The sequence below is a fragment of the Centroberyx gerrardi genome, chromosome 6 (genome assembly GCF_048128805.1).
Source record: "Centroberyx gerrardi isolate f3 chromosome 6, fCenGer3.hap1.cur.20231027, whole genome shotgun sequence".
Taxonomy (NCBI): Eukaryota; Metazoa; Chordata; class Actinopteri; order Beryciformes; family Berycidae; genus Centroberyx; species Centroberyx gerrardi.
The window spans coordinates 25,564,790-25,587,856 of NC_136002.1; the positions used below are offsets into that span (position 1 = coordinate 25,564,790).

Genomic DNA, 23,067 nt, shown 5'->3' on the forward strand with positions numbered 1-23,067 from the left:
GAACAATACCCCCGCACCCTCCCGGCCATTTCTCTTTTTATTCCGCCACTTTCACAACTGCCAGCTGTTTAGTGGGTCAGTCACCTGGATCTCTTCCCCCCCGCCAGCCTCACCCAGCACAACAGCAGCTGCTCTCTGTGTGTGCAGTCTGGCTGATTCAGGCTGATTTTTTAGGACCCACTGGTTATGACTTGTGCTTTAGACTCCTTAGTTATGACTCTGCCAATTACTGCATTAACGTCTGGTGTGGTGTGGTGTGTGTATGAGTCAGTGTTTGCATGTTTTTTAAGTGTCAATATGTGTGTGCGTGTGTGTTTGATGTCTGTGTGTGGCTTTGCTCTCTCTCTCTCTCTCTCTCTGTGGTCAAATGGTAGCAGCGATGCCCTCCAGGACTATAGCCAGTGCCTTTGAATCCAACTTCAAAAGGCAAGGATAAAATAAGCCAGTTCAGACAGGAAACAGACACCTTTTATCTTAATTAGAAATGAAGCAATTAGACTGCACGCTTCCTATGCGTTTTGCGTCGGGGCTGTGCACCGCTCAAACCTCCCACTGACTGTTGGCAAGGAGTCTCAAAGTCACGTCCTAAAGGTATCCAGGAAAATCATTCTAATAAGGGGGTATTGAAAATTGCTGTGCTGCCACAGAAACAAATAGCTATGTAAATCTTCACAGTACGTTTTGAATAATAAAGTCTCAGTAAGGCTTTTGGACTCTTAAATTAAGTTACACTTGATCTGCATTATCGAAAAGCGCTGCTATTCCTTCTCCCGAGGTGTTTTGAATGCTGGTGTTGATTTAGCTGACTATTAAGGTTTCTCTAATGTTCTCGACTATACTTGCTTGCAGGAGGTAACAAACTGAAGAACCAGCAGTTTCGTCTGAACTGGGCCTGGATCTCCTTGGAGAAGGAGCGCTATGTGGTGGATGAAGAGGTCAAGTTCCTGGAGGTGGTGCTGAAACGCAGGGGCTACCTGGGGGAGACCTCCTTCATCAGTAAGTGGACTTTACCTCTCAGTTCATTAGGGCTGTCGAGTCACTCATGATAATCGTCCCGTACAAGGTGAGAGAGAATGTGCACAATGCTGTTTTTTTAATTTCCTTTTTTTTTTACCTACGTTATTTTGCAGTTTAACAATAGACATACAGACATGTGACAAAATAAAAAAACGAGGAAGGAAGGAGGAAGTAAACAAATAGACGATACAAAAAAGAGAAAAACAAATGAGTGTGAGGCTGACAGACCAAATTATAGGTTGTGATTATGCATTTGCATGTGTATGTACACCAATATCTATCTATGCACAGACATACCAGTACCTATAGATACAAAAATATCATTGTGTCTTTCATATACATCTCATCCCAAAATATATAGAGTACAATATAAAATGCTGTAATATAATACAACATAACATATCATGCCCTTGTGACCACACAATATAATACATTTTTGTTATTTCTAAAAGTAAAAAGATATTCCTTGGTCTTGATGCTTGAGAGATTTCCCTCCAAGCTATTTTTGTGTCAAAACAAACTTTTTTTTTTCAAATACCTTTGAATTGGATTCATGTTGTGGTTTTTACTTGACATATAGGGCCTTAACATAGATTAACCCCCACACTCTGCTGTCTTCTAAGACACCCCTAAGGGTGGCCCAGACACCCTCTAGGGTCACGCAGGTCCTGACCTCTCACCCTCCTCCTCGGGCCAGTATTTACATTCCAGTCACACAATAGGACAGGACAGTTCCCCCGGGAGCTGCATGTGCTCATGAGAAAGGTCACAAAGTTGGTGGCCATAGAAAGACGCCACTCCAAAAGTTAGTCAAGGTGATTTACTGGCCTGAACTAAATGAGCAATAACATTGTTACAAAGCGTTGTTACAAAAAGAGCTTCTGTAACAGTTTATGATTGGTTGGAATTCTCACCACTGGCACGACCGCCTTTGTTTCTTACCCCCATTTATTCCGCCTATAAAAATTAAGTGTGACAAAAATGACCCGATGTTAAAGGTCAAACCCTGTAGAGGATCATTTACTGTCGTCTGTATCTCTGCATGCCCCGGGGCCGCTGACTAATGAAACATCTCTGGTGAGATATGCAAATTGTGCTGACCTTTATAGTGCCTCAAGATTCACACTGCACAGTTTATCAGGCTGACTCAATGAGTCACTAAAATGTAAAAAAAATCATTTATCTTAATAAAGGCAGATAGAGCTCTGATCTTACTCCCAAGGACAGATGAGCAGATAATGATTCGCAGTAAGGATTGGATTAACAAGTAAATAATTTTATGGAGATGAGGATACACTCTTTATGGTATATTTTTGTTGTCTGTGTTGAAAAGATGCAAGAAAATAAAGTGATTGAAAATGAAAAACCACTTAAGATACATATGTGTTGACTCCCTACAGATCCTTTTTTAAATTAATGACAAGATCATATAATTTGTGTAAGGAGCTTGGTCAAACATTCAAATAAAGTCTTAGATCCCTTGTTTTGATTGAAGTGGCATTGCTACTATTTTATTAATGGTTAGATTATAAATTAAAGAAGCAGTACTTTGAACTGTGCAATATCTGTGGCTTTTTCAGATATTTTTTTTCTCAGGACCAAGTTTCTCTTTCCAAATGCAGAGGTGCTCAAACCTCTTATGCTACCTGTTTTCATTAGAGTAGACCAAGCTTATAGCAAACTGTATTGTATGATTCCTATTTGTTAATAATTTAAAAAGTGTCTTTATTCTTAAGTGAGCACATCTTCAGCCAATGAATCTTTGATCACACTCCACCTCTGTTTATAATTTTTCATTGTCAGTCTTATGAAATAGCCCACTCAATAGTTTTCAATTCAAGAGAAACAAAAGATTTTAAAACCTGACCAAAATGTAAACAGTTGTCACGACAATAGACAGCTTTTGGTTTACTGCCACATAAATGTCTGCTTTTAATTCGCCTGTCAAAGTTATTGTCCTTCTCTTGCCATGTTTCATTTGGAGGACAAGCACAATCCAAGCCACAGCTAGCACCAAAATCACTTGCCAGGTTTTAGTAAATTAACTACGGTTTTAGGAAGAAACACGGCCTAAGAAAGAATTATTGGTACACACTTAAAAAAAACATCAGTGCAAAGTTTCCCCAACAGCTCCACAACAACAACCAGTGTGCTCTCTTTGTACGAGCTACAGCAGGGTGTTAATCCTTCGAGGTGAAAAATCAGGAACATTCATTAGTTCTTCACAGTAGATCATTTGGAGTTTCCCTCTTCCTCTGCTGTGGCGAGGATGGAAGAGGAAAAAAGCAAACTTTTTTGATGAACGGGCATAACAGGCCCTCGGAACAGCCTGACAATCCCAGCCAGCCATCTGCCTCAGTCCAGAGATGAGACAGCGACTGATCCTAGGCCAGTGCCTTCACATGAAGACGGGGGGATATCTCCTCCGGCCCAGCCTTGGCTGAGTGAACACTGATCAGACGAGGCCGCTGACGGGCTGCTGCTTCACTGGTCAATGTGCACAGCGCAGGTGGCGCTAGTTTGGTCGCTATGTGAAACCCACCTGCCGCTAAAGCTCAGAATGACTGCTGTGGTCAGGGCGATCCGATGCTGGCATTGTGAGGGAGACAGAGTTGGGAGCTAATCATACTCACTCCCTCTCCTAGCTGCTCTTTGAAGACTGGTGATTTTTCAGGCTCCATTGAGCTTGACCATTTTATCTCAGCACATATATGCAGGGGCCTTTTCCTTCTCTCTGTTCTTGCATATCAAAGCCCACTTTTTCTTATTTTCATCAAAGAATGAAATGGTAATTTTCTCAAAACCCACAAACTCATACATTTCTCAATCTGCAATCTACTGAAGCTCTCGTGTGTAGACCTGTTGTGATATTCAAGGGTTACTTTGTAATTTTTCCTCCCTCTCTTTCTTTCTCTCTCAGTTGAGAACAAACAACCAGCGTTTTTAAAATGTCCCTGTTACTTCAGCGGTTCATTTATTCATTGGTTTTCTTGTTTATTCATTTCTAAATTCGTGGCAGTCTGCAGGATTGCCAGGGGGGAGGCAGCTATGTTTTATTTACTGCTGCCTCCCTGCTGTGTGTTGTGTGGCCCGTTAACAAAGAGGTGAAGAGGTTGTATGACATTTCGCCTGCTCCAGTGCCCCTGCTGGACAGGAACCCTGCCAGCGCCGCAGCTATAGTGACTCCAGGCCCGATCAAACAGCTCACATGCTGAAAGACACACAGCGCTAGTCTGCCAACCATCGCTGCTTAAGCCAGACAGACATGAGGAGGAACTGACCTTATTCCCACAGCGGACATTTGTCGAACACTGGTGGGCGGGTGGGAGACTAGGAATCCCGGAAGATTGGCATATAGAGGCTGTGAGTGGAAGTCATCGTTCTGTGCCATTTTGATAGATGAGCATCTCTGCCATTTGTAGTGTGTAGTCCAAAATCCCTGTCGAAAATATGAATGGGCTTTTCGAAAAATGGCAGAAAAAAGGGCTGTGTTGAACGGATACCCACAAGATATGCTATGTTTTGTTCCAGGCGTTAATATACCCCTGGAATCACCTTTGTGAATTTAGATTTTTTTTTGTTTTAATTTCAATTTTTGCTGAAAAAAAAAAAGTCATCATCAGGGAAAGCGAAGTACAAAAGCACTACAAAAACAAAAGTATAAATCATTTAATCTTAATTGCATCTTTTTCAGTCAAAAGATAACATAGGAAGTCATTCATACGGTCAAATGCTGTAGAGTCACATAAAGCACAATTTTAGCCATTTAGCCCTATCTTGCCCAGTCATTTTAGAGCTTGTTTGTGCTTACTGGTGGTAGGGGTAATCACCCATTTTTGAAGAAACAAGAAGGAAGAGATAGGGAGTGGCGTATCTTCTATTTAGGGAAGATAATCTTTGATATTACTTTAAAATATGAACTAATACCGCCGGATTCTTCATATCCTCTTGTTACTAATACGTTTTTTCTGTGAAATGATAAATGTTTGCTCGATCCCAGAGGTTTGTATGCATCTTGGTTCACAACAGTAGGACATAGGATATGTAGCTGGGCTGTACTTGCTTTTCCTGGTAGAGTTTCCCACCCTAAGTTTGACATAAGTTCAAAATGGTCGCCGTGGGACTAAGGTCTGTAGAGTTTGCTGTCAAGATATGCTTATTATCATAGCCTCCTGGTACATGTCAAAGCCACTTTATAAACAAACACAACAGCTTCACGTCACAGGAGCCTCACTGCTCTCACTTCAGTATGGGATGACATTTTACTGTATACTTCGCCAAGGTTATGCACGGTATATGGCTCAAGTATGGCATTTTCACAGGTTTTGCAGATGTCACCTAATTATGATAATAGCCCGTTGTCTTTTTCCTCGTACTCCCTAAGGTATCGGCACTAAGGACGGCACGGCAGAAAAGGACAAAGATTTCCGAGGGAAGTCTCAGAAGCAGGTCCAGTTCAACCCGGGGCAGACCGCGGCCTCCTGGAAGGTCCGGATCTTGTCGGACAGCGAGTACGAGGTGTCGGAGCATTTCCAGATCGTTCTGTCCGAGCCGGTGATGGCGGCCCTCGAATATCCAGAGGTTGCCACCGTGGAGATCCTGGACCCTGCTGATGGTCAGTAGGAGTGCTATTTCAATTCTTAGCAGCATTCACAACTCTCCAAATATCACTGAAATTCTGATTCTGATTTGAACCAGTGAATAGAAGCGGAATGAATGGTTTTTTTAATCTAAAGATGTCATTGCCATTTTCTTTTATTACTGCTGCCTTAAATGAAAGCACTTTAACACTTTAAAAACAGCTATTGGTGATGTACCTTGCATTTCAGGGCCCATTTTGTGATTTGGTGGTGGTATTTTTCTTGATAACTGGCCCAACACAGACGATGTGACATCATGTTGAGATATTTCAACATTTTTCAGCTATCTGAAATGTGTCAGTCCCTCAGTATCAAAGGGCAACGCACCATTTTGCACCGATGTTCAACAATCATACAGTGAGAAATCCATCGTAGAAGAGGCCGAGATATCAATTTCTCCACCGACAGTAGATAGATAGATACACCCGAGATACACATCATAGATACACCCTAATGTTCACAAACTAGTCGGCTAGCTAGCTACATTTTGATTGACAGCAACAAGTTCAGGCCCGTTCTCTGGGGGTTGTTGAAAGTCATTCTGGGAAATGTAGGAAACCACTAACTGAAGTAGAAGTGGATGAGGCATGTTGAGGGAAAGTGGGTACACCAGAAAAGAAAATTACTACAATTCATCACAAAATAACTCCTGGAATGGATTGGACATCACAAATTGATGAACTTATTTTCCAGCAGCAGACAGCTCAGAGCCTTTTGAGAGCAGTAAATAAGTACTGCAGGCCCGGGCCTCCTTCAGCCTCTATCCCGGCTCTATCCCCCGTTTTAGAGATTAATACGGGAAACGCTGTCTGCTCCCTCTTCGTCTTGGCTAAAGCACACCCAGGGCATCAGAGCGCATCATATTTTAAACATAGCATGAAATCACAACAAGACTGAAAGTAGAGCAGAACTGATAATGTCTGAATCCCGGCGTGAGTATTAAAAGGGGGATGTAATGACCAAAATACAGACGGTCTATGGGAAGTTTTTCCTCTCCACAAGGGTAAATAAACAAGGTCAAAAGGATATTCAGAGCACCAAGTTAAAGAACTCTCATGCATCTCAAATGATCTTCATATAAATATGGCAGTAGCTCTACTAGAACAGATGAACACTGTTTCTGAAAACAGCTGTTGCCTGTGATAGAGCTGAGACAGAGAACTGTATAATATAAATATGGATAATGCTGCTCCTTGTCCCATAGGGTTTCACGGGTGAGAAGGAAGAATTTGCTGTCAACAATTTATGCAAATTAACATGTTTAGTTGGAACTTTGTCTCACAAAACAGCAGTCTCCGGAGGGCAATTAGCATAACTGGCAGCTATCTCTCCACAAGATGTGAAAATATATATTTTTTTTTCCTTGTGCCTTGAACAGACCTTGTCTTCCTACAACGACTGCTCTGCCTATGCTGATATACAAACATATATGTCTATTATAATATCATTATGCTGTGTTTTTTTTTAGCTGTGAGCAGAGAAATCGAATGGCCCAGGGATTGCCGCCATGAAACGGTGGATATAGATTATTTAAGAGCAGATTGGCTAAAGTTGCTCAGACTGGAGGCAGCTGAGTATCAGGAGCCACAAGTGAAGAGTGCCCACAACATCCGATGCCATTGTTTGTTTGGTCCTCAGGGTGGGAAAGGACAGGTCAAGTCCTGCTGACTCACTGGCACCTTGTTAACGTAGGCGGCCATGAGTGGGATACAAATTCTGCCTCTCTCTGAACGCCGGATTTCATGGCTGAAGTATCGCAAGCTCTTTACCTCCCTGGCTGCCGTGCAAAGCCGAGAGAACAAGGGAGAGAAAGACATGTGGGGGCCGGCAGTAAAACAGACTGATAAAAAAAAAAAGACGAATGGTTTTAACATGCCTCTGCTCGCTCGCAAACGGAATTAACACACATGCCTGGCTTATCCAGGCCAACTTATGTAGGCAAATATCAGCGGACTTCTCCCTAAATGAAATACGGCGCGTAAGACACAGAGCTTCTGCATGCATGTTTATTTTTAATTCTCCGAGGAATCCCACACTCCTCCTTTCCTAGATTGCATTCTCTCCCAGATAATATTTTCTGCGTCCATCTTTGCCACATCCCGGGTGAATAGCCGCTGCTGTCTCTTTGTGTTATGTTGTGTATCACTCTAAGCAGGCTAGGGTTGGGAATATTTAGATAACTGAAAGGCGGATTGTGGGTTTTGATCAAAGATGATGGAAACACCACCAGTGGAGCTTTAATGAGAATTCCCATTGGTCCCAGTGCATAAGCTGCAAGACAGTCTATTAGTTCTCTGTGATGCAAACTAACATCACCGATGATTTGATTCTCATTGGTTCTTCGCTTTTCTTGGTCCGCTGTCCCCGGTTGACCAGATCTTACCCAGAGAGCTGATCATACACAAGAGACGCCCTTGAACCAATCACCAGATAACATTTAACATAAAGCATTCAACACATTTGTATAGTGCATGTTCCTCATTATGCATTCATAACCCTTACAAAAAAAAATCACATGAGAAAACCCACGTGAACTATGTGAACATCTGAAATTTTCACCTGTGAATTGTCTCATTGCATTTGAAATTGTACGTTTTCACATGTGAAACAAATATTGACATATCTAATGGCAGGTGACAATGTGAAAAAAAAAAATGTTCATGTGGGAAAAAATACACGAATTTCAGAATACAACGTGAGAAAAATTGTTCACATATGAAAACCAACATGTGTCCAGAATGTGCTCTGTATTCACATATGGTTTTTCACATGTGACCTTTTTGTAAGGGAAGTAAGAGTTAATAATCTGATGTGTTGATTTGTTTTTCCTCCTATGCAGAGTCGACAGTGTTCATCCCCTCGGCTGTCTACCACATAGAGGAGGATATTGGCGAGCTGCTAATCCCCGTGCGCAGGAGTGGAGATGTCAGTCAGGAGCTCATGGTCGTCTGCTATACCCAGCAAGGTAAACAAGAATTCATTTTCAGGAATAGTTTATCATAATAATTAAAACCATAATAAGCAGCTTTTCTTGAGGGAGCAAAGTGTTTGCTAGTCCTGCTAGTCCTCCCCCTCAGTCGGTCAAGTTCATGCTCCAGCACTTGTCACTCATCTTGATGGGCTGTCTGTCTTGAAATGGCATGTAGCCTGAGGCTGAGGTAACCGGCAGTAAAGCCCACCACCGGCACTGAAGGAGCAGACGGTGAAAAAAGCAATATGGTTTTTTGAACAGATCATGTCTGCTGCACATTTAGCTTTGCTGTTCTTTCTTTTCTTGTCTGTTTTCCGCCATTGTTCTCGTTGCTATAACTTCTCTGTTAGCCTCACCTTGAGAGCTACAAACCACTCCACTCACTAGTAAAATGTACCCATAACGCTGTGCAAGTGTTTGCACAGACAGCATAAACCAAAATGAAAGCCACATTCCACAGTAACCCATTTAAAATTGGAGTATGTCAGGCATCTTGACCAGTTTTCTCATAACTGGAGTATGAGCTTCACCAGGTATTTTTAAATGAGTTAAGACATTTACATACATTGACCCAAAGTTAGTGAGTAACCGGGTTAAGAAAGGCATTTTTCATGCATGTAAACGTAGCCATTTAGTAGATTTATATGCACACCAAAATGTCACATAAGGCAATATTTCAATGGTTCAAAGTAACGTGATTTCTAACACGGTTTTCATGGATTCATTTGGTGATTGGTCCATAGGTCTAAAGGAATCAATGCAAGAACATTTCCCAGCTTCTGTCTTCCATCGCTCACCACTCCACTGCACTGCATCCTGCTGTTTGCTTTGTAAATACAACAAATGGGTTACTGCGTCTGGTGACCTTTGACATGCACAGTTTGAAAAAACCAAAAGAAATCTGACTAAGTTGTTTACAAGCCCCCAAAAAATGTGTTAACTGGGTCATGCTTTCTCTGATAATGAATGATAATTCGATAAAGGCTTTCACATGACAATTTCAAAAGCCGGGCATTGCCTTAATCGTCTTAAAATCAAATTATTAGTGTGCATGTAAATGTACTCAATTAAAAGCAAATTTGAGGAAAATAGGGGGAATTTAGGCCTCTACAGACAGAGTCACGGACTAATAATGTATAATATGTCCTGTTTACAGTAGTTATTGTTATTTAATGTGAAAAGTTGTATATTGCAGCTTTATCTTCAGATCATTGACTTGATATTCCTGCTCTCTGTCCCCCCAGTGTCGGCCACAGGCACGATCCCCACCACAGTGCTGTCCTACTCCGACTACATCTCCAGGCCAGAGGAGCACCACAGCATCCTGCGCTTCGACAAGGGCGAGGTGGAGAAGTCCTGCCGCGTCGTGATCATCGACGACTCCCTGTACGAAGACGAGGAGAGCTTCAATGTCACCCTCAGCATGCCCATGGGGGGCCGTCTGGGCCCGGAGTTCCCCACAGCCAGAATCACAATCATTCCTGATATGGATGATGGTAAGATGACCTTTCACCTCTCATAACTACGAAATGGAATGGAATAGTCTGCGCAATTATGTGGAATGAAAGGACTGGTATTATTGAATCACTGTGTGGCTGTCAGATCTTTAGTCTGTGAAATAATGGCATAGTCCCTGGCCGTAACGAGGCAATTATTTATTGTGCTGCAAAAAGGCTTCTGTTGTTTTTTTTCACTTCAGAAGATTCGCCAATTCTGATTCAAGCGTGAGGAAAAGGGAAACGTGAATTTATTACTTGGCTAGAAGGACTTTTATCGGATTTAGTTTAGGTGTTACTGTATTTGTGTATTCTATTACTCTGTTCACTTTATGGATGAGCACCACCACTTTGTGGGTGACGCACACAGAGCTTAAAATTAGTTTTTTGAAAGTTATAATTGTAGGTTGTATAAATTCAGTTGTTTTTTTTTTGAAACTGAACCAGAGAGAGACGGTCAAACAGGTAGGCAGGCAGGCAGACAGACAGCAAACATGTGTTAGTGTGAATATCAAATGTGTGCGTGCATGTTTCTGTTTGTGTGTGTGTGTGTGTGTGTGTGTATGTGGGAAAGAGGGAGCATTTGAGTGTGTGAGCCCCCTTGCTGGAGGGGAAGCCCTTATCTGGTATCTGCAGGCTCAGACTGGAGCGCTGATAGTCTCCCATATCTCCCTGACGCCTCTTTGTTCCCCGGCACCTGACTGCCATTCCTCAGTTCCCTATCGCTCCGGCTATCTGGGGAAGCGCTGCTGTGAAGGCAGAGCCTGTGATCGCAGGCAGGCAACAGTGCAGCTGAAAATCCTGCCGTAATTGCCGAACCGACTGTCTTTTTTCTTGAATCAAAACTCCCATTTGAAGCTAGATAATTGGGGTCATGCAATATTCAATTCAGTATTCCATAACCTAATTGCGTGGTTTGAGTAGAGTCATAAAAGCATGGCCATTGGGATAGGAGACATTTTAATGCAGCTAATTAAAGTGAGTTGCAGTGAGTGAGTGCATTCAGATTTGTTTTAATCTTTCCAAACTGGGAATTACTCAAAATCAGAATCTTCCCGGTGTAGGAAACTTCTCCATTTTATGTTACACCTTAGCTTAGCCCTTAACGCTCCAACTGCTGCAATAATTTGAGGTAAACTAAATGAAAACTTCCAGTACTCTAGTGATAAGACCATCTGGCGAAAGGCTCATATGTATTACAGTTTAGTAAAGGACAGTTATATGCAAAAGCAGATTATGTATTCTCTCTTCAGTGGACTCCACTTGGTTTTGGATAATTGAGTGGGAAATGTATCTGTGTAATAACACTAGCAATAGTATCAAGGTGTAATTATATTCGCGGGCTGTTTGATTTATTTTCTGGTCAGATGTACACATTTCAGTGCATAGTCCTATTACACACAAGAGCACTCAAACGAACAGACACCAAAATATTCAACACTTTATTTCTCCTCCTGCATGTATTAGAAATCCCTTTAGCCATTGAGGACTGTAAGATTTTTTTTCTTTCCTTTTGCTCATAAAGCAAACCATGGTCCGAATCAGTGCTAATGAAGTGACATCATCTGCCCATGAACCTGTGGTAAAGAGGCCTTGTCTTTAAAGGCTCCTGCGGCAGCAATTTTCAGACTGTGCAGCAGGTTCTTTTCCCCGTGTATTCCCCCGGGTTTCAAGGCAGACAGACTTCAAGTGGATTTGTTTGACCTCCTTCAGGAAGAAGGAGGTTACGTGTTTGGAATGTTTTCTTACTGTAGCAGCGTCCGGTGTAACCTGAGAGTGAGCACGGGGCCTTTTGACCCCTACTGCTCCTGGGTATTGACTACAGTCTGCCAAGACAGCTGCTGAGACAAACAAGTTTTTAATAGGATGTACAACGGTCGGTCCTGGCGGCATTCAGCTCCCTCCCAAGTACTGTGGGCAGAGTGCCGCTGTTTTATTTCCAGTGGCTAAGTGTTAAGATCAGCAGGAAGTGTTTTACCGCTGCAGCTATTGAGTTTCCAAACAATGTCACAGTCTTTATGGAGGGGCAAAACGCTCTGATGGTGCAACACATGCCTGTCTTTACGAATGTCTGAAAGCACGTGAATTGGAAACATTAATGATTCATGTCTTAGTATGACTGAGACTGAGACTGAGACTGAGACTGAGACTGAGACCGAGACGTGAGCGAGACGTCGATGTTTAGCTTGAGGGTCAAGGATGTTTGAGAAACAGGTAGGATGACAAATAAAGCGCATACATATTAGGAAGTACATTAAGATAAGATAAGCCAACTGTTGAGTTTGCTTTGGACGTGGTCTCAGACGAACAAAGGCAAAGGGTCAATAGTTTAAGGTGTGTACGGAGAAAAAAGGACTCCTTTCGTCTGGACCAATTTCCCTGTCACTAAGAAACAACATAAATGTTGCAATATTTTTTTTTTATCTTTGGGACACACTTGCTGAGAGAAGGCAAACTCTGAGTATTTTATAATTGCCCCTGCTTTATAGAGCGGCAGGCACTATGCTTATCTCAGCTGTTATAAACAATGACATGTCTGACTAATCCAATTATTGTAGACTGGAAAGTAAATTGATTCTAAAATACATCAAGAAATGTTTCCACTCTATAGACTTGAGACTTCTTGGCATGCCTTTGCTTACATTTAAAAAAAAAAACTGGCATTGTTCACTCAATGTATTATCTCACCAGGTTTAGAAGCAGCAGAAAACAAGGTTCAGTGTATCATAGGATTAGTTTGACTCTGACTGACAACTAGCGTTAACAGTCTGCACTCAGGTTTATTCGTGCCTTATGTGCAATCATGTTTTCTCAGCCTCGGGCTTTGTCAAGGTGGCTGAGTGACAATCAAAATCTTCTTATGCATATCGGTTGTCAGAGAGCGCCAAAGCTCACACGGGTGACTCTATACAGCATGAATGTTGGGGCCAGAATACAGCCCTCTTTTGTGCAAAACCTGCTTTGTGTACGTTTTATTGTTATTTTCAAATCCTGATTCCGTCTGGTGTCAAGACTGTGAGTGTGAAGTGGAGAGGAACAATGCCCGAAGCTACTGTCTGACAACTCCGCTGATCCTTATTATAATGACGCGAGTGCCTGAAATCAGATAGACCGTCTGAACACACACACACACACAGGCGCCTCCCAGGTATAATTTAGATCAGGTGCCGGAGGTGTTTAGGATGCCGCCATCCACTGAATAAATGGAACGTGAAGAGCGGAGAGAAATAAGGCGGTGTCAAGCCGTCAGATCTCACTGAAGGAGGTGATAATGAAATGGTCCGAGCGCTGATGGAGGAGTAAATAGTGAGTAGCTCAGAGGCGAGCAGAAGCAGCGCTGCCTTGAAGAGGAAAAAGGCGGCACTAGAATCATTGCCACTTTCGGTTTAGCTGTCCCTCCAATAGGTGTTAAGTCTATGTAGTGCCTTTCCTTTCACATGACTGAGTTAGTACACTCCACCAGTATATATGGTAGGGAGGTAAACGAGGGCATTACATCCTTCTTTGTCATCCCTCTTGTAGGAGTAGCTGTCCAGTGGGCGTCTGGTTTTGTGTGCGCGTGTGTGTGCGTGTGTGTGTGTGTGTGTGTTGTACATGGGGAGGAGGGAGTCGGTGCCTGGCCGAGCACCTGTCCCTGCCAGTGAGAGGTCGAAGCTGGGGCTCCCCAGGCGGGCTTTCAACGGCTCCACCGGGTTGTGGGCTCAGATCGCTCTTAGCTACATACTACTGGTATCAGCAAAAAAAACATGTGTATCAGAACAATGTCTTCTTTCCAAGCCAGCAAGCCAGAGGCACAATCTGATGAAATTAGAGGCCACTGGGCACCAATGTACGAACTCCCAGCAAACACACAACTCCCACCACCTACATACAAGCGCATTTGAGAAAACACACAAGTGCAGAGGGAGGTGCAGCCTGTGTAGCCTGCCACACAGAACCAAGACCTGAATCTGTGATGCCATCAGGTTGGCTGGAGGCTGACTTTGTAATGTTAAAGAGTATTTATATGTCCAGTTCTGTGCCATGGAAGAGTCTGCATGTTTTCATTCCAACCAAACACTACACCGTCTGATTTCACTAATTAGCACACCTTTAACCAGAGAGGTGAACTAATTACCAATTGGAATCAGCTTTGGTTGGAATGGAAACCTGCAGACTCTTCCATGGGATGGACACTACTGGCTTAGCACTGATGATAACTGATCTCAGACAGAGAATACACCCAAAACTCAAGACGTTCTCACACTCGACTTTCCCATTTTCACCAGTTCTTTCTCAATGGAGATGTAGATTGGTGCAGTGAAACAGCTTTGGTGGCAGGACATATTCTTCTCTCTTTTATTTGGTGCAAGGAATAGCAGATGTTCATGAATACAAATAATCTGTCCTAGTGTGTATAAAACCATGTTTGAGAACTGAAATTCATTGGTATTTATTTTGACATTAGATATGGTTTTTAGTCTAGGTTTATTTGTGCAGTGATGAAACAGGAGCAAAGTGATAAAACACAGTGCTAAAATAAAATGATAAAACACAGAAATAAGACATGCAAATTGCAAAGTTAGTGAAGGTATACAGTGAAAAAAACAACAACAGGCTTATAGAAACATCTCACCTCAAAACAAACAAAGGAAATGAATAAACAAGTAAACAGCCAAAACAAACAACAACAACAACAAATCCAAATGACAAGCAAGGACACAATTGGATCGGATAACGGAATTTAAACGACAGAACACAAAATCGTAGAAAACAGTAAACAACAACAAGAGGATGCATAAAGTGACAAGGGCAATAAAAAAATAAAAGTTAGTGCGGTAATTAGTGGGAAAGTTTGCATGCATGCAAAAGGTTACTAGGTTGTTTATATTTTGCAGAGAGAGATGTAAGCACACAGCATAATAGCGTGACTCTCTGTGTCCCTGTGCTTTTTTCAGTTCTCATTGCCACACACACACACACACACACACACAAGCACAAAAAAACACCCAATTCTTCAGTGCGGTTGATAAATTTAATTTAGCCTAGCCTATTGCCAATGCTGACAATTCCCCCACTTTTGCCCTGGGACATGAATTAAGATAACTCCTCTATATGCAGAAATAAAGGTGCAGCAGCTGGCAACCTAGCATGAAGAAGTTGTAACACTTTTTACACCGTTCCCCAGCATGCACTGTTGCATGCACAGACAGCTATCCACAGAATACCTGCTATTTTCCCAGGGGCGGACAGTCTGCACAAAACTGTCCACATCCTTCACACTTTGCCTTTTGCCTGTATGGAAAAACTTGTCCTTTCATGCAGAGGTAATTGCTGTTTGATATTGACTCTCCATCCGGGGAAATGTTTTGGTGGTTGGGGCTGTAAAACATGAGAATGCTTGTACAGCAGGATTAGAGTCGTGTATTTATGGTCTTGTGTCAGTTGCCTGTAAATTTCGCTCGGGTTCTGAAGGTATGATTATGAGCTGCTTTAAAGCGGGGCGGGTGCAGTGCGTCTACAGTATCCTGGACGGCCATGAATCGGGCGCCCATAAACCCTGTCATTATGCCTCACCTGGATCCCCATTCATTCTGATATGAACAGATGTCCAAAATATTTAAGCAAAAAGGATGTTGACTCGAATCCACAGTCTTGAGTCACTCACTTCAGAGTCCGACTTTGATGTGAAAATTCAAATGGTTCTCACAGTCGGCGACCGGTATCCTCACACAGATTATTCTCTATTGAATATGCGGCTGCCACAGTATGCCTTTGCCGCCGAGGAGAGATTTGTCTACCACACAGTGGGCAGAGGAGCATTTACCAGGGCTCGATTGAACCTCACCATTAGAAAAGCCACTTAGCGCTGTGGGAATGCTTTGCAAAGTTCAAGTGTGATCAAGCAGTCAGTGGGAGTGTAACAGTCCCCTTAGGGATGCCTGTGTCTCTCCCTGTGCCTCCTTCACTATTTTATATTCACACATATGCAACAGTAAAGACAATGTTCCCTTTGTTTGGTGTCATGTTATCAGGGCATATTTTACTATAAATTGCCCGGCACAACTGCTGTCCTGTTCATGCATACGGTGCTCTTAATTTGCACTTTTACATTGTATTTTTAATGCTTAAGGATGAAACCTAGTTGTTTTTTTCCATATTTTACATAATTAGTAGGTCTGAATCTGGATAATCCTCCACTTCTCCTTTCCAGGTAACCCTAGATAGGCTGGGTGAGCATAGGCTTGGTCTTGGCTGGGCTGGAGGAGCCCAGGAGCCAGTGGTTTACCTTTCAGTTAATGGGCCGTAGCTCTTTGAAGCCCACTGTTTGTCTGCTGCACAAACCTTATCTGATTACTGGACCGGTACAACAGGGCCCGAGTTCCTGGCTGCCAACCTCAGGCTAGTAGATCTGATTACTCCTCCAACATGGGGATCCAGTGCAGGCAGCCAAAACCAGCTTTGTTTGGTTTGTCTGTGGGGACAAATGCTGGCAGCTGCAAGCCTCTTGATGCAGCACTCTTTGTCTTGGGTTTGTTCTCAGCGCAGATTAAAGCATAGAAGTTTTTGTCCTTTGCTTGCACTTAGGGAGTAATATTATTTCAACCACAGAGATGGCTGCTCTGAGAACCACAAATCCCAAAGCTTTGCCTAAAAAGACTGTTTTACCTTTCAGAGCTTGTCTCATCTTGCTAATATGGAGATGTTCTTGCCAGTGCATGTTGCATCAAAATACGATATATCATTTGAGACTCCTTGGAAGAATACTATCATAGTTCAAAGTAATAAACACTTTTTTCTGATCAGTAATTGTGTCTGGCAGCACTGTTGACTGTCAATTCTACACAATCTTTTTTCATGTGCTTGTATTTCAGTGTGATCTTATATTGTTTGCACAGAGAGATAGAGATAGATTTAATTGTTGAATGCATTTACTTCTTCGTTACACATCCTCACCATTCTTTTTTGCCTTACACTCTTGGATGAGGAAGAGAGCTAAGTACCGTTTTGTAGGTGCAGTGTTCCATTGTCATGGAAACCACATCTCTGCCCATGGCCATGCCATTCACTTAATTTATTCATTATTTGGTCACAGTTTCTCACAAAAGCACAAGGTTTTTGCTGCTCGGTAGTGGCTTGTCCCTATTAGTCATAACAGTGATGTATTTGATCAGTTAGGAGAATGTGTGCAATTCATAGCCAAAAATTGCTTCTTTGGATTGGTTTCAGCTTTTTGGCCACTCAGTATATTTCCGTAGTGCTCTAATGGACCATATCTGAATCCCTGCAGTTTAACTCCATAAACAGTCTGTTTTTTTGAGGCGGTTGTTACAGTACTACAGTAGCTGACTGCATCTCCCAAAGGGAACATCGAACCCTCCAACAGCCATTTCATAAGCAGCGTGACGTGCTGTGCATTGTTGAGAGGAAAGGGGTGTTGAAGGGGTTAAATAGAATAACAGTGGGTGAGTTTGGCTGCAGTGGAATCTCAGCTCATAGAAGCACTAATTGCAGTCAGGCAGGCCTGGGCTGGCACATCGAGCTCTACATCCCCCAGACCTCCTGTCAGGCCTCCTGTCTGCCTCTCAGACCCATCACTATCAAAGCCAGCTACACCAGGCTCCTCCAGAACAAGACCAGGAAATTCAGCTCTGCCTTCAGGTCCTTTTTAGTCTTTGAATACATGTTGCTGATGTAAAAATCCCCCAAATGCATCATTCCAGGAAGTTTGAAAGTATTGTTTAAGTGCCAGAATTATAGTGTTGACTCCCTGCTGGTGTTTCAATGGAAACACTCCCTCATTTTCTCCTGTAATCAGTGGTAATCTCGCCGAATATGCTAGCTATTACAGATTCAACTCAGCAATTACATCAGGCATTCTAGCATCCTGTTGTGAAACAGACAGCTACAAGATGATTATGCATTACATCCTCCTGTGCGCTTTTGCTCATCTCCTCCATTTCTTCCTCTGTTGTTCTCCCCAGCTCCCGTCTTCTACTTTGGCAACACAGACTACCGCGTGGATGAGAGCGATGGCTTCGTGGAGGTGCAGGTGTGGAGGACGGGCACTGATCTCTCCAAAGGAGGAACCGTCACAGTGCGCTCCAGAAAGACAGATCCCGTCTCTGCTGAGGGTAGGTGTCTCTGCTCGACATCCCTTCTCTTCTCTGACAGCTTAACCAGTTAGTGCTTAGAGAAATGTAAACCACGGAAAACAATAGACTTAAGTCGTCACCCTGTCACCCCTTGTTTTGTGAGCTCAAGAGCCCAAGGAGATGTTAACGCTGGATTTGTCGGGTGGGTACATGACCTGGGGAATGTAAACATTGCTTTAGGTGAGGGGGAGTTGGGGCTGATGTTGGGGTTTCTTTGCCGGGCCCTTGTCTTGTTGGTATTGGAGATGCAATGATATGAGCTGTGGGGATAACGGTGGTTTGAGTGAGGGCAGAGCTTTAGGAATGCATTATACTGATTGTTCCGCACGCTGGTAAGAGCTTTGGACTATAAGTCTGGATCCTATCTCCTCAAGCCTTCCCCACAGCCTCTATTATCTTCTTCCCCCAGGCAGTCCTCCCCCATTTGTACAGATTCTTAACGTCTTTAGTTCTGCCTGTATTATAACGTTAAATAACTAGCGTCTAATCATATGCAGCATGGTGGAAACGCAAGCCCACACTAACACACATAACTGGGTCATAAGTACATGGGAAAAGCCTGCGGGCAAAGGGTGAGAGCTCTCAATACCCAGACTCTTCAAAGCATGGCAAATGAATAACCTGTTTGCGCTCAGGGAGATATCCAGTTTCCCTCAGCACCCCTTTAATCACGCAGCAAATTCCAACTGTTCATGGCTATCTACTATGAGCTAGAAAGTGTCATTTCGTCAACACGCAGAGTATGTTCTTTCATCTCGTGCACTGCCTGACATTCTCAAATGAATTATGAAGTAACATGAGACCTGCTGTCGAAATAAGATCGAGCACTGTAGTCCGTTTGTGTTATATCCACTATATCCCATAAGCGCTCGGTTCTTTGAAACACGGTTGACCTGTATTGTATTGTGGAGCAGCTGGTGTGGATTATGTGGGGATCAGCCGGAACCTCGACTTTGCACCGGGGGTCACCATGCAGACATTTCGTGTGACCATCCTGGACGACCTGGGCCAGCCGGTGCTGGAAGGACCAGAGAAGTTTGAGCTGGTGCTCCGTATGCCCATGAACGGCATCCTGGGGGAACCGAGCAAGGCTACCATCCTCATCAACGACTCGGTCTCCGACTGTAAGTGAAAATCAACAAACAACATGAGTAAAAGCATTCAAACTACTGGTTACGCTCATTGCTTTGTGCTGATGTTGATTTATTGGTTTAATTATGTTGTTCTAGTGCCAAAGGTCCAATTCCGCGATGCTGTGTACATGGGGAATGAGAACTCGGGGCAGATCTCAGCTATCGTATACCGTAGCGGCGATATCAGCTACAAGTCCACAGTGCGCTGCTACAGCAGGCAGGGAACAGCCCAGGTCATGATGGACTTCAACGAGAGGCCCAACACGGATGCTTCCATTATCACCTTCTTACCAGGTGGAGTAGTGAAACGTTGTGCATGTTTTTTTGTTTTTTTTTCAGATCATTTGTTATGATGGAGTGAAAGGATTTTTTTGCCCTTGCTTAATCCTTCCTTTTCCCCTCCTTTTTGCTCAGGGGAGATTGAAAAGCCTTGTGTTCTGGTCCTGGTTGATGACACAGAACATGAGGAAGAGGAAGAGCTTCGTCTTGTTTTGGGAAGCCCCAAGAGTGAATCTCCATTTGGAGCATCTATTGGGGGGCAGAATGAGACACTCATTAAGATAAAAGATGATGCAGACAGTAAGAATGCTCTGTTTTCCTGTTACATCTCGCTAGTCATATTGGTTCCGTTCCATACATACATATTACATACTGTAATATCAAACTGCTTTGGTAGCATGACTTAACTCTATGCCATCCTTTCTCAGAGGCCATTATCAGGTTTGGAGAGACCAAATTCAGTGTGAATGAGCCTAAGGAAAGTGGCCAAGTGTCTGTGGTGAAGATCTCAGTGCTGCGTGTTGGAGACACCTCCAAGGTTTCTGTTGTCCGGGTTCACACCAAGGATGGATCAGCCACCTCTGGGGAAGACTACCATCCAATATCTGAGGGTAAGTAATGCTACTGGACAGTACATTAACCTCACTCTCATCAACTGCTTCGGTGGCTCACAGCAATAATCTATAATGTGCTTGAGAAATGTTTGTGAACTCTCTTGTTTCTCTGCAGAAATTGTGTTCAAAGAAGGTGACAAAGAGCACTATGTGGAGGTGGAGATCTTATTCGACGGTGTCAGAGAAATGAGGGAGGCGTTCACTGTGCACCTGAAGCCTGATGAGAACATGGTGGCAGAAACAAAGGTGAAAATTAAGCCAAATTAGCATATAATTTACCTGTCAAGCCTTCAACTGCCGTCGCATTACGAGGCAGCAGCAGTTTGCTCTCAATTAATATCACCTCATTGCCCTTGCTTGTCAATCAACAGATGAGCAAAGCCATAATCTATATCGAGGAGAGCAACAGCATGGCAGATGTCACCTTCCCCTCGGTGCCCCAAGTGGTTTCTCTGCTGCATTACGACGACACCGACAGGACCAGAGACTCGCTTCCTGTGGCTGGATACCCTGTCATCTGTGTCACTGTATGTCCCAGCTGCCAGAGCCATACAGACTCATGTTATACTTTTCACTCATTTCCCCTGCTAATGACTCATTCAGTGAGGCTTTTTTCTTTTATCAGCAATTCCGACACAGGTAAATTATGTTAATGAGATAGTGTTCGGTAATTGTGCACACTTGACTCAATTATCAAACTACCGTGAGAGCTCATCAGCAGTGTACGGAAATGATTTTGGCTGCCAGAGTGTTTTGTTGTTTCACTCACAAGCGCAATTTCTGTTCCCTTTCCAGGCCTGCAATCCCAAGTACTCAGACTACGACAAAACAGGCTCCATCTGTGTAAGTGAGAACATCAACAACACGCTGACCCGCTATCGCTGGCTGGTGAGCGCCCCCACCGGCCCCGACGGCGTCACCAGCCCTATGAGGGAGGTGGACTTTGATACCTTCTTCACCTCCTCCAAGCTCATCACTCTAGACTCAGTCTACTTCCAGGCTGGCTCCAGGGTCCAATGTGCTGCCAGGGCAGTGAACTCTAACGGGGATGAGGGTCTGGAGCTCAGTAGCCCCATAGTGTCCATCAGCATGGAGGAGGGTAAGTGCTTCTCTCTCTCTCTCTCTAGCTTCAAATATTCATCTCCCTCCTGCTAATGGAAATGACTGAACATGATAAGCAATTTTTGGCCGAGTTTTACTCTCCCACTCCAGTACATTCTGTCCTTGCTCTGATGCAAAAGCGAAAGATAAAAGAATGTTCTGTGGTATATTTAAGGACAACAAAAACGTTTGATGTGTGTTTATGGCATGGTTGCAGGAATGTGCCAGCCTCGAGCTTTAGGCACAGTGGGGGCTGAGCCCTTCTCTGCCAAGCTGCGTTACACTGGAGCAGAAGACCCAGACCACCCCAACCTCATCAAGCTGACTGTCACCATGCCTCACATTGATGGTAAGTACAGCAGATTGCTATGAGAGAAGTGTTTCAACTGTTTTGACTGTCTGTCGCCTGCAAGCCATTCATCAGTGAAAATCAATTGGGGCAGGTTGTCAGTTTGAATCCCCTGACCACCAGAGGAAAATCTTGGTGGGAAAAGTGAATGAGTGTGGTGTTTTCACATGTCACTCATCAACCAAATTCTTTTAATATGAAGCTACTTAAGTCTATTTTTCCTTAATAGCTAATCTGTCATTCCTAGGTTTTCACTGTCCAAGTTCCCCTGTCTGACTGCCATGTGTATATCCTCTCTCAGGTATGTTGCCTGTAGTTTCCACCCGGCCCCTGTCTAACTTTGAGCTCACGCTGAGTCCTGATGGTACCCGTGTTGGCAACCATCGTTGCTCCAACCTGTTAGACTACACCGAGGTGAAGACCCGCCACGGCTTCCTCACTGACGCCACCAAAAATCCAGAAGTGATCGGAGAGACGTCACCTTACCAATACAGCACCTCCCTCAGGGGATCCAGCACACTGCGATTCTACAGAAACCTCAACTTGGAGGCGTGCCTGTGGGAGTTCACTAACTACTACGACATGTCTGAGCTGCTCAGTGATTGTGGAGGCACTATTGGGACTGATGGACAGGTAAGTAGCCCCACCTCTGAGCTTCAGCTCACCTCTGACCCCGTTTTTCATCTCTGGAGATGAGGCGCCAGGAGTCAGTGCGTTAAAGCCATAGAATTTGACCCCCCTGCTGATAGGAATGTAGAATTGGCGGTTACTGGTCAGTTCTCTCCTATAACAAGTCATGACCCTTTTCATTCCAAAATCCTCCAGGATTTTCAGTCATAATTAATCATTTACAGGCATATTAAATCCCTGCTTGCCCACTTGGTTTTCCTTTAAAGATCCCAAAGTAAATACTAGCCTGCAGAGAGGTAATCCATTCTTGTCTGGAGACCCATGTTAACCTCCATAGTAATGACTAACCCCAACACCTTGCTTCCCTTCAACTCCTGGCAGGACTAGTTATTTATCTTGTCAAAATGGCAAGTCAATAACCAGCAGCCTCATAAAAACATCCCTTCGTCTGTTCCACACCAGCTGTTGTATGTGGAGCTGGTAGGAGGAGGTCTTAAAGCCCTCTCTGTCCTCCTGGCACACATGCCTCACAGACTCCAGCATTTGCATTCACCTTGGAAACCTACTGTTAGTTAACTTGCGGTTAATTAAGGTAGAGCGTTGATAAAAAAAAGGGCCTGAAGAGTGCAGGGGGCACATCATGGAAAAAGCCCCCACCCTGCTCCCCACTGAAGACTATTAATTAAACAAAGTCCTACAGCT

At 43.6% G+C, this 23,067-nt stretch overlaps 1 protein-coding gene across 1 annotated transcript in view; it reads left to right on the forward strand.

Annotated features, from left to right (window-relative positions):
- The window catches only part of frem2b (FRAS1 related extracellular matrix 2b), a 58,951-nt gene that overhangs the window by 27,364 nt on the left and 8,520 nt on the right, over nt 1-23,067 (forward strand). Inside the window, exons 3-16 of the mRNA XM_071924734.2 lie at nt 850-996; nt 5,402-5,632; nt 8,497-8,622; nt 9,873-10,124; nt 18,089-18,238; nt 19,174-19,383; nt 19,489-19,686; nt 19,807-19,971; nt 20,100-20,282; nt 20,401-20,531; nt 20,657-20,812; nt 21,081-21,384; nt 21,604-21,735; nt 22,037-22,368. Of these exons, the coding sequence (XP_071780835.2) occupies nt 850-996; nt 5,402-5,632; nt 8,497-8,622; nt 9,873-10,124; nt 18,089-18,238; nt 19,174-19,383; nt 19,489-19,686; nt 19,807-19,971; nt 20,100-20,282; nt 20,401-20,531; nt 20,657-20,812; nt 21,081-21,384; nt 21,604-21,735; nt 22,037-22,368 (2,717 nt within the window). The remainder of the gene's footprint in view (nt 1-849; nt 997-5,401; nt 5,633-8,496; nt 8,623-9,872; nt 10,125-18,088; nt 18,239-19,173; nt 19,384-19,488; nt 19,687-19,806; nt 19,972-20,099; nt 20,283-20,400; nt 20,532-20,656; nt 20,813-21,080; nt 21,385-21,603; nt 21,736-22,036; nt 22,369-23,067) is intronic.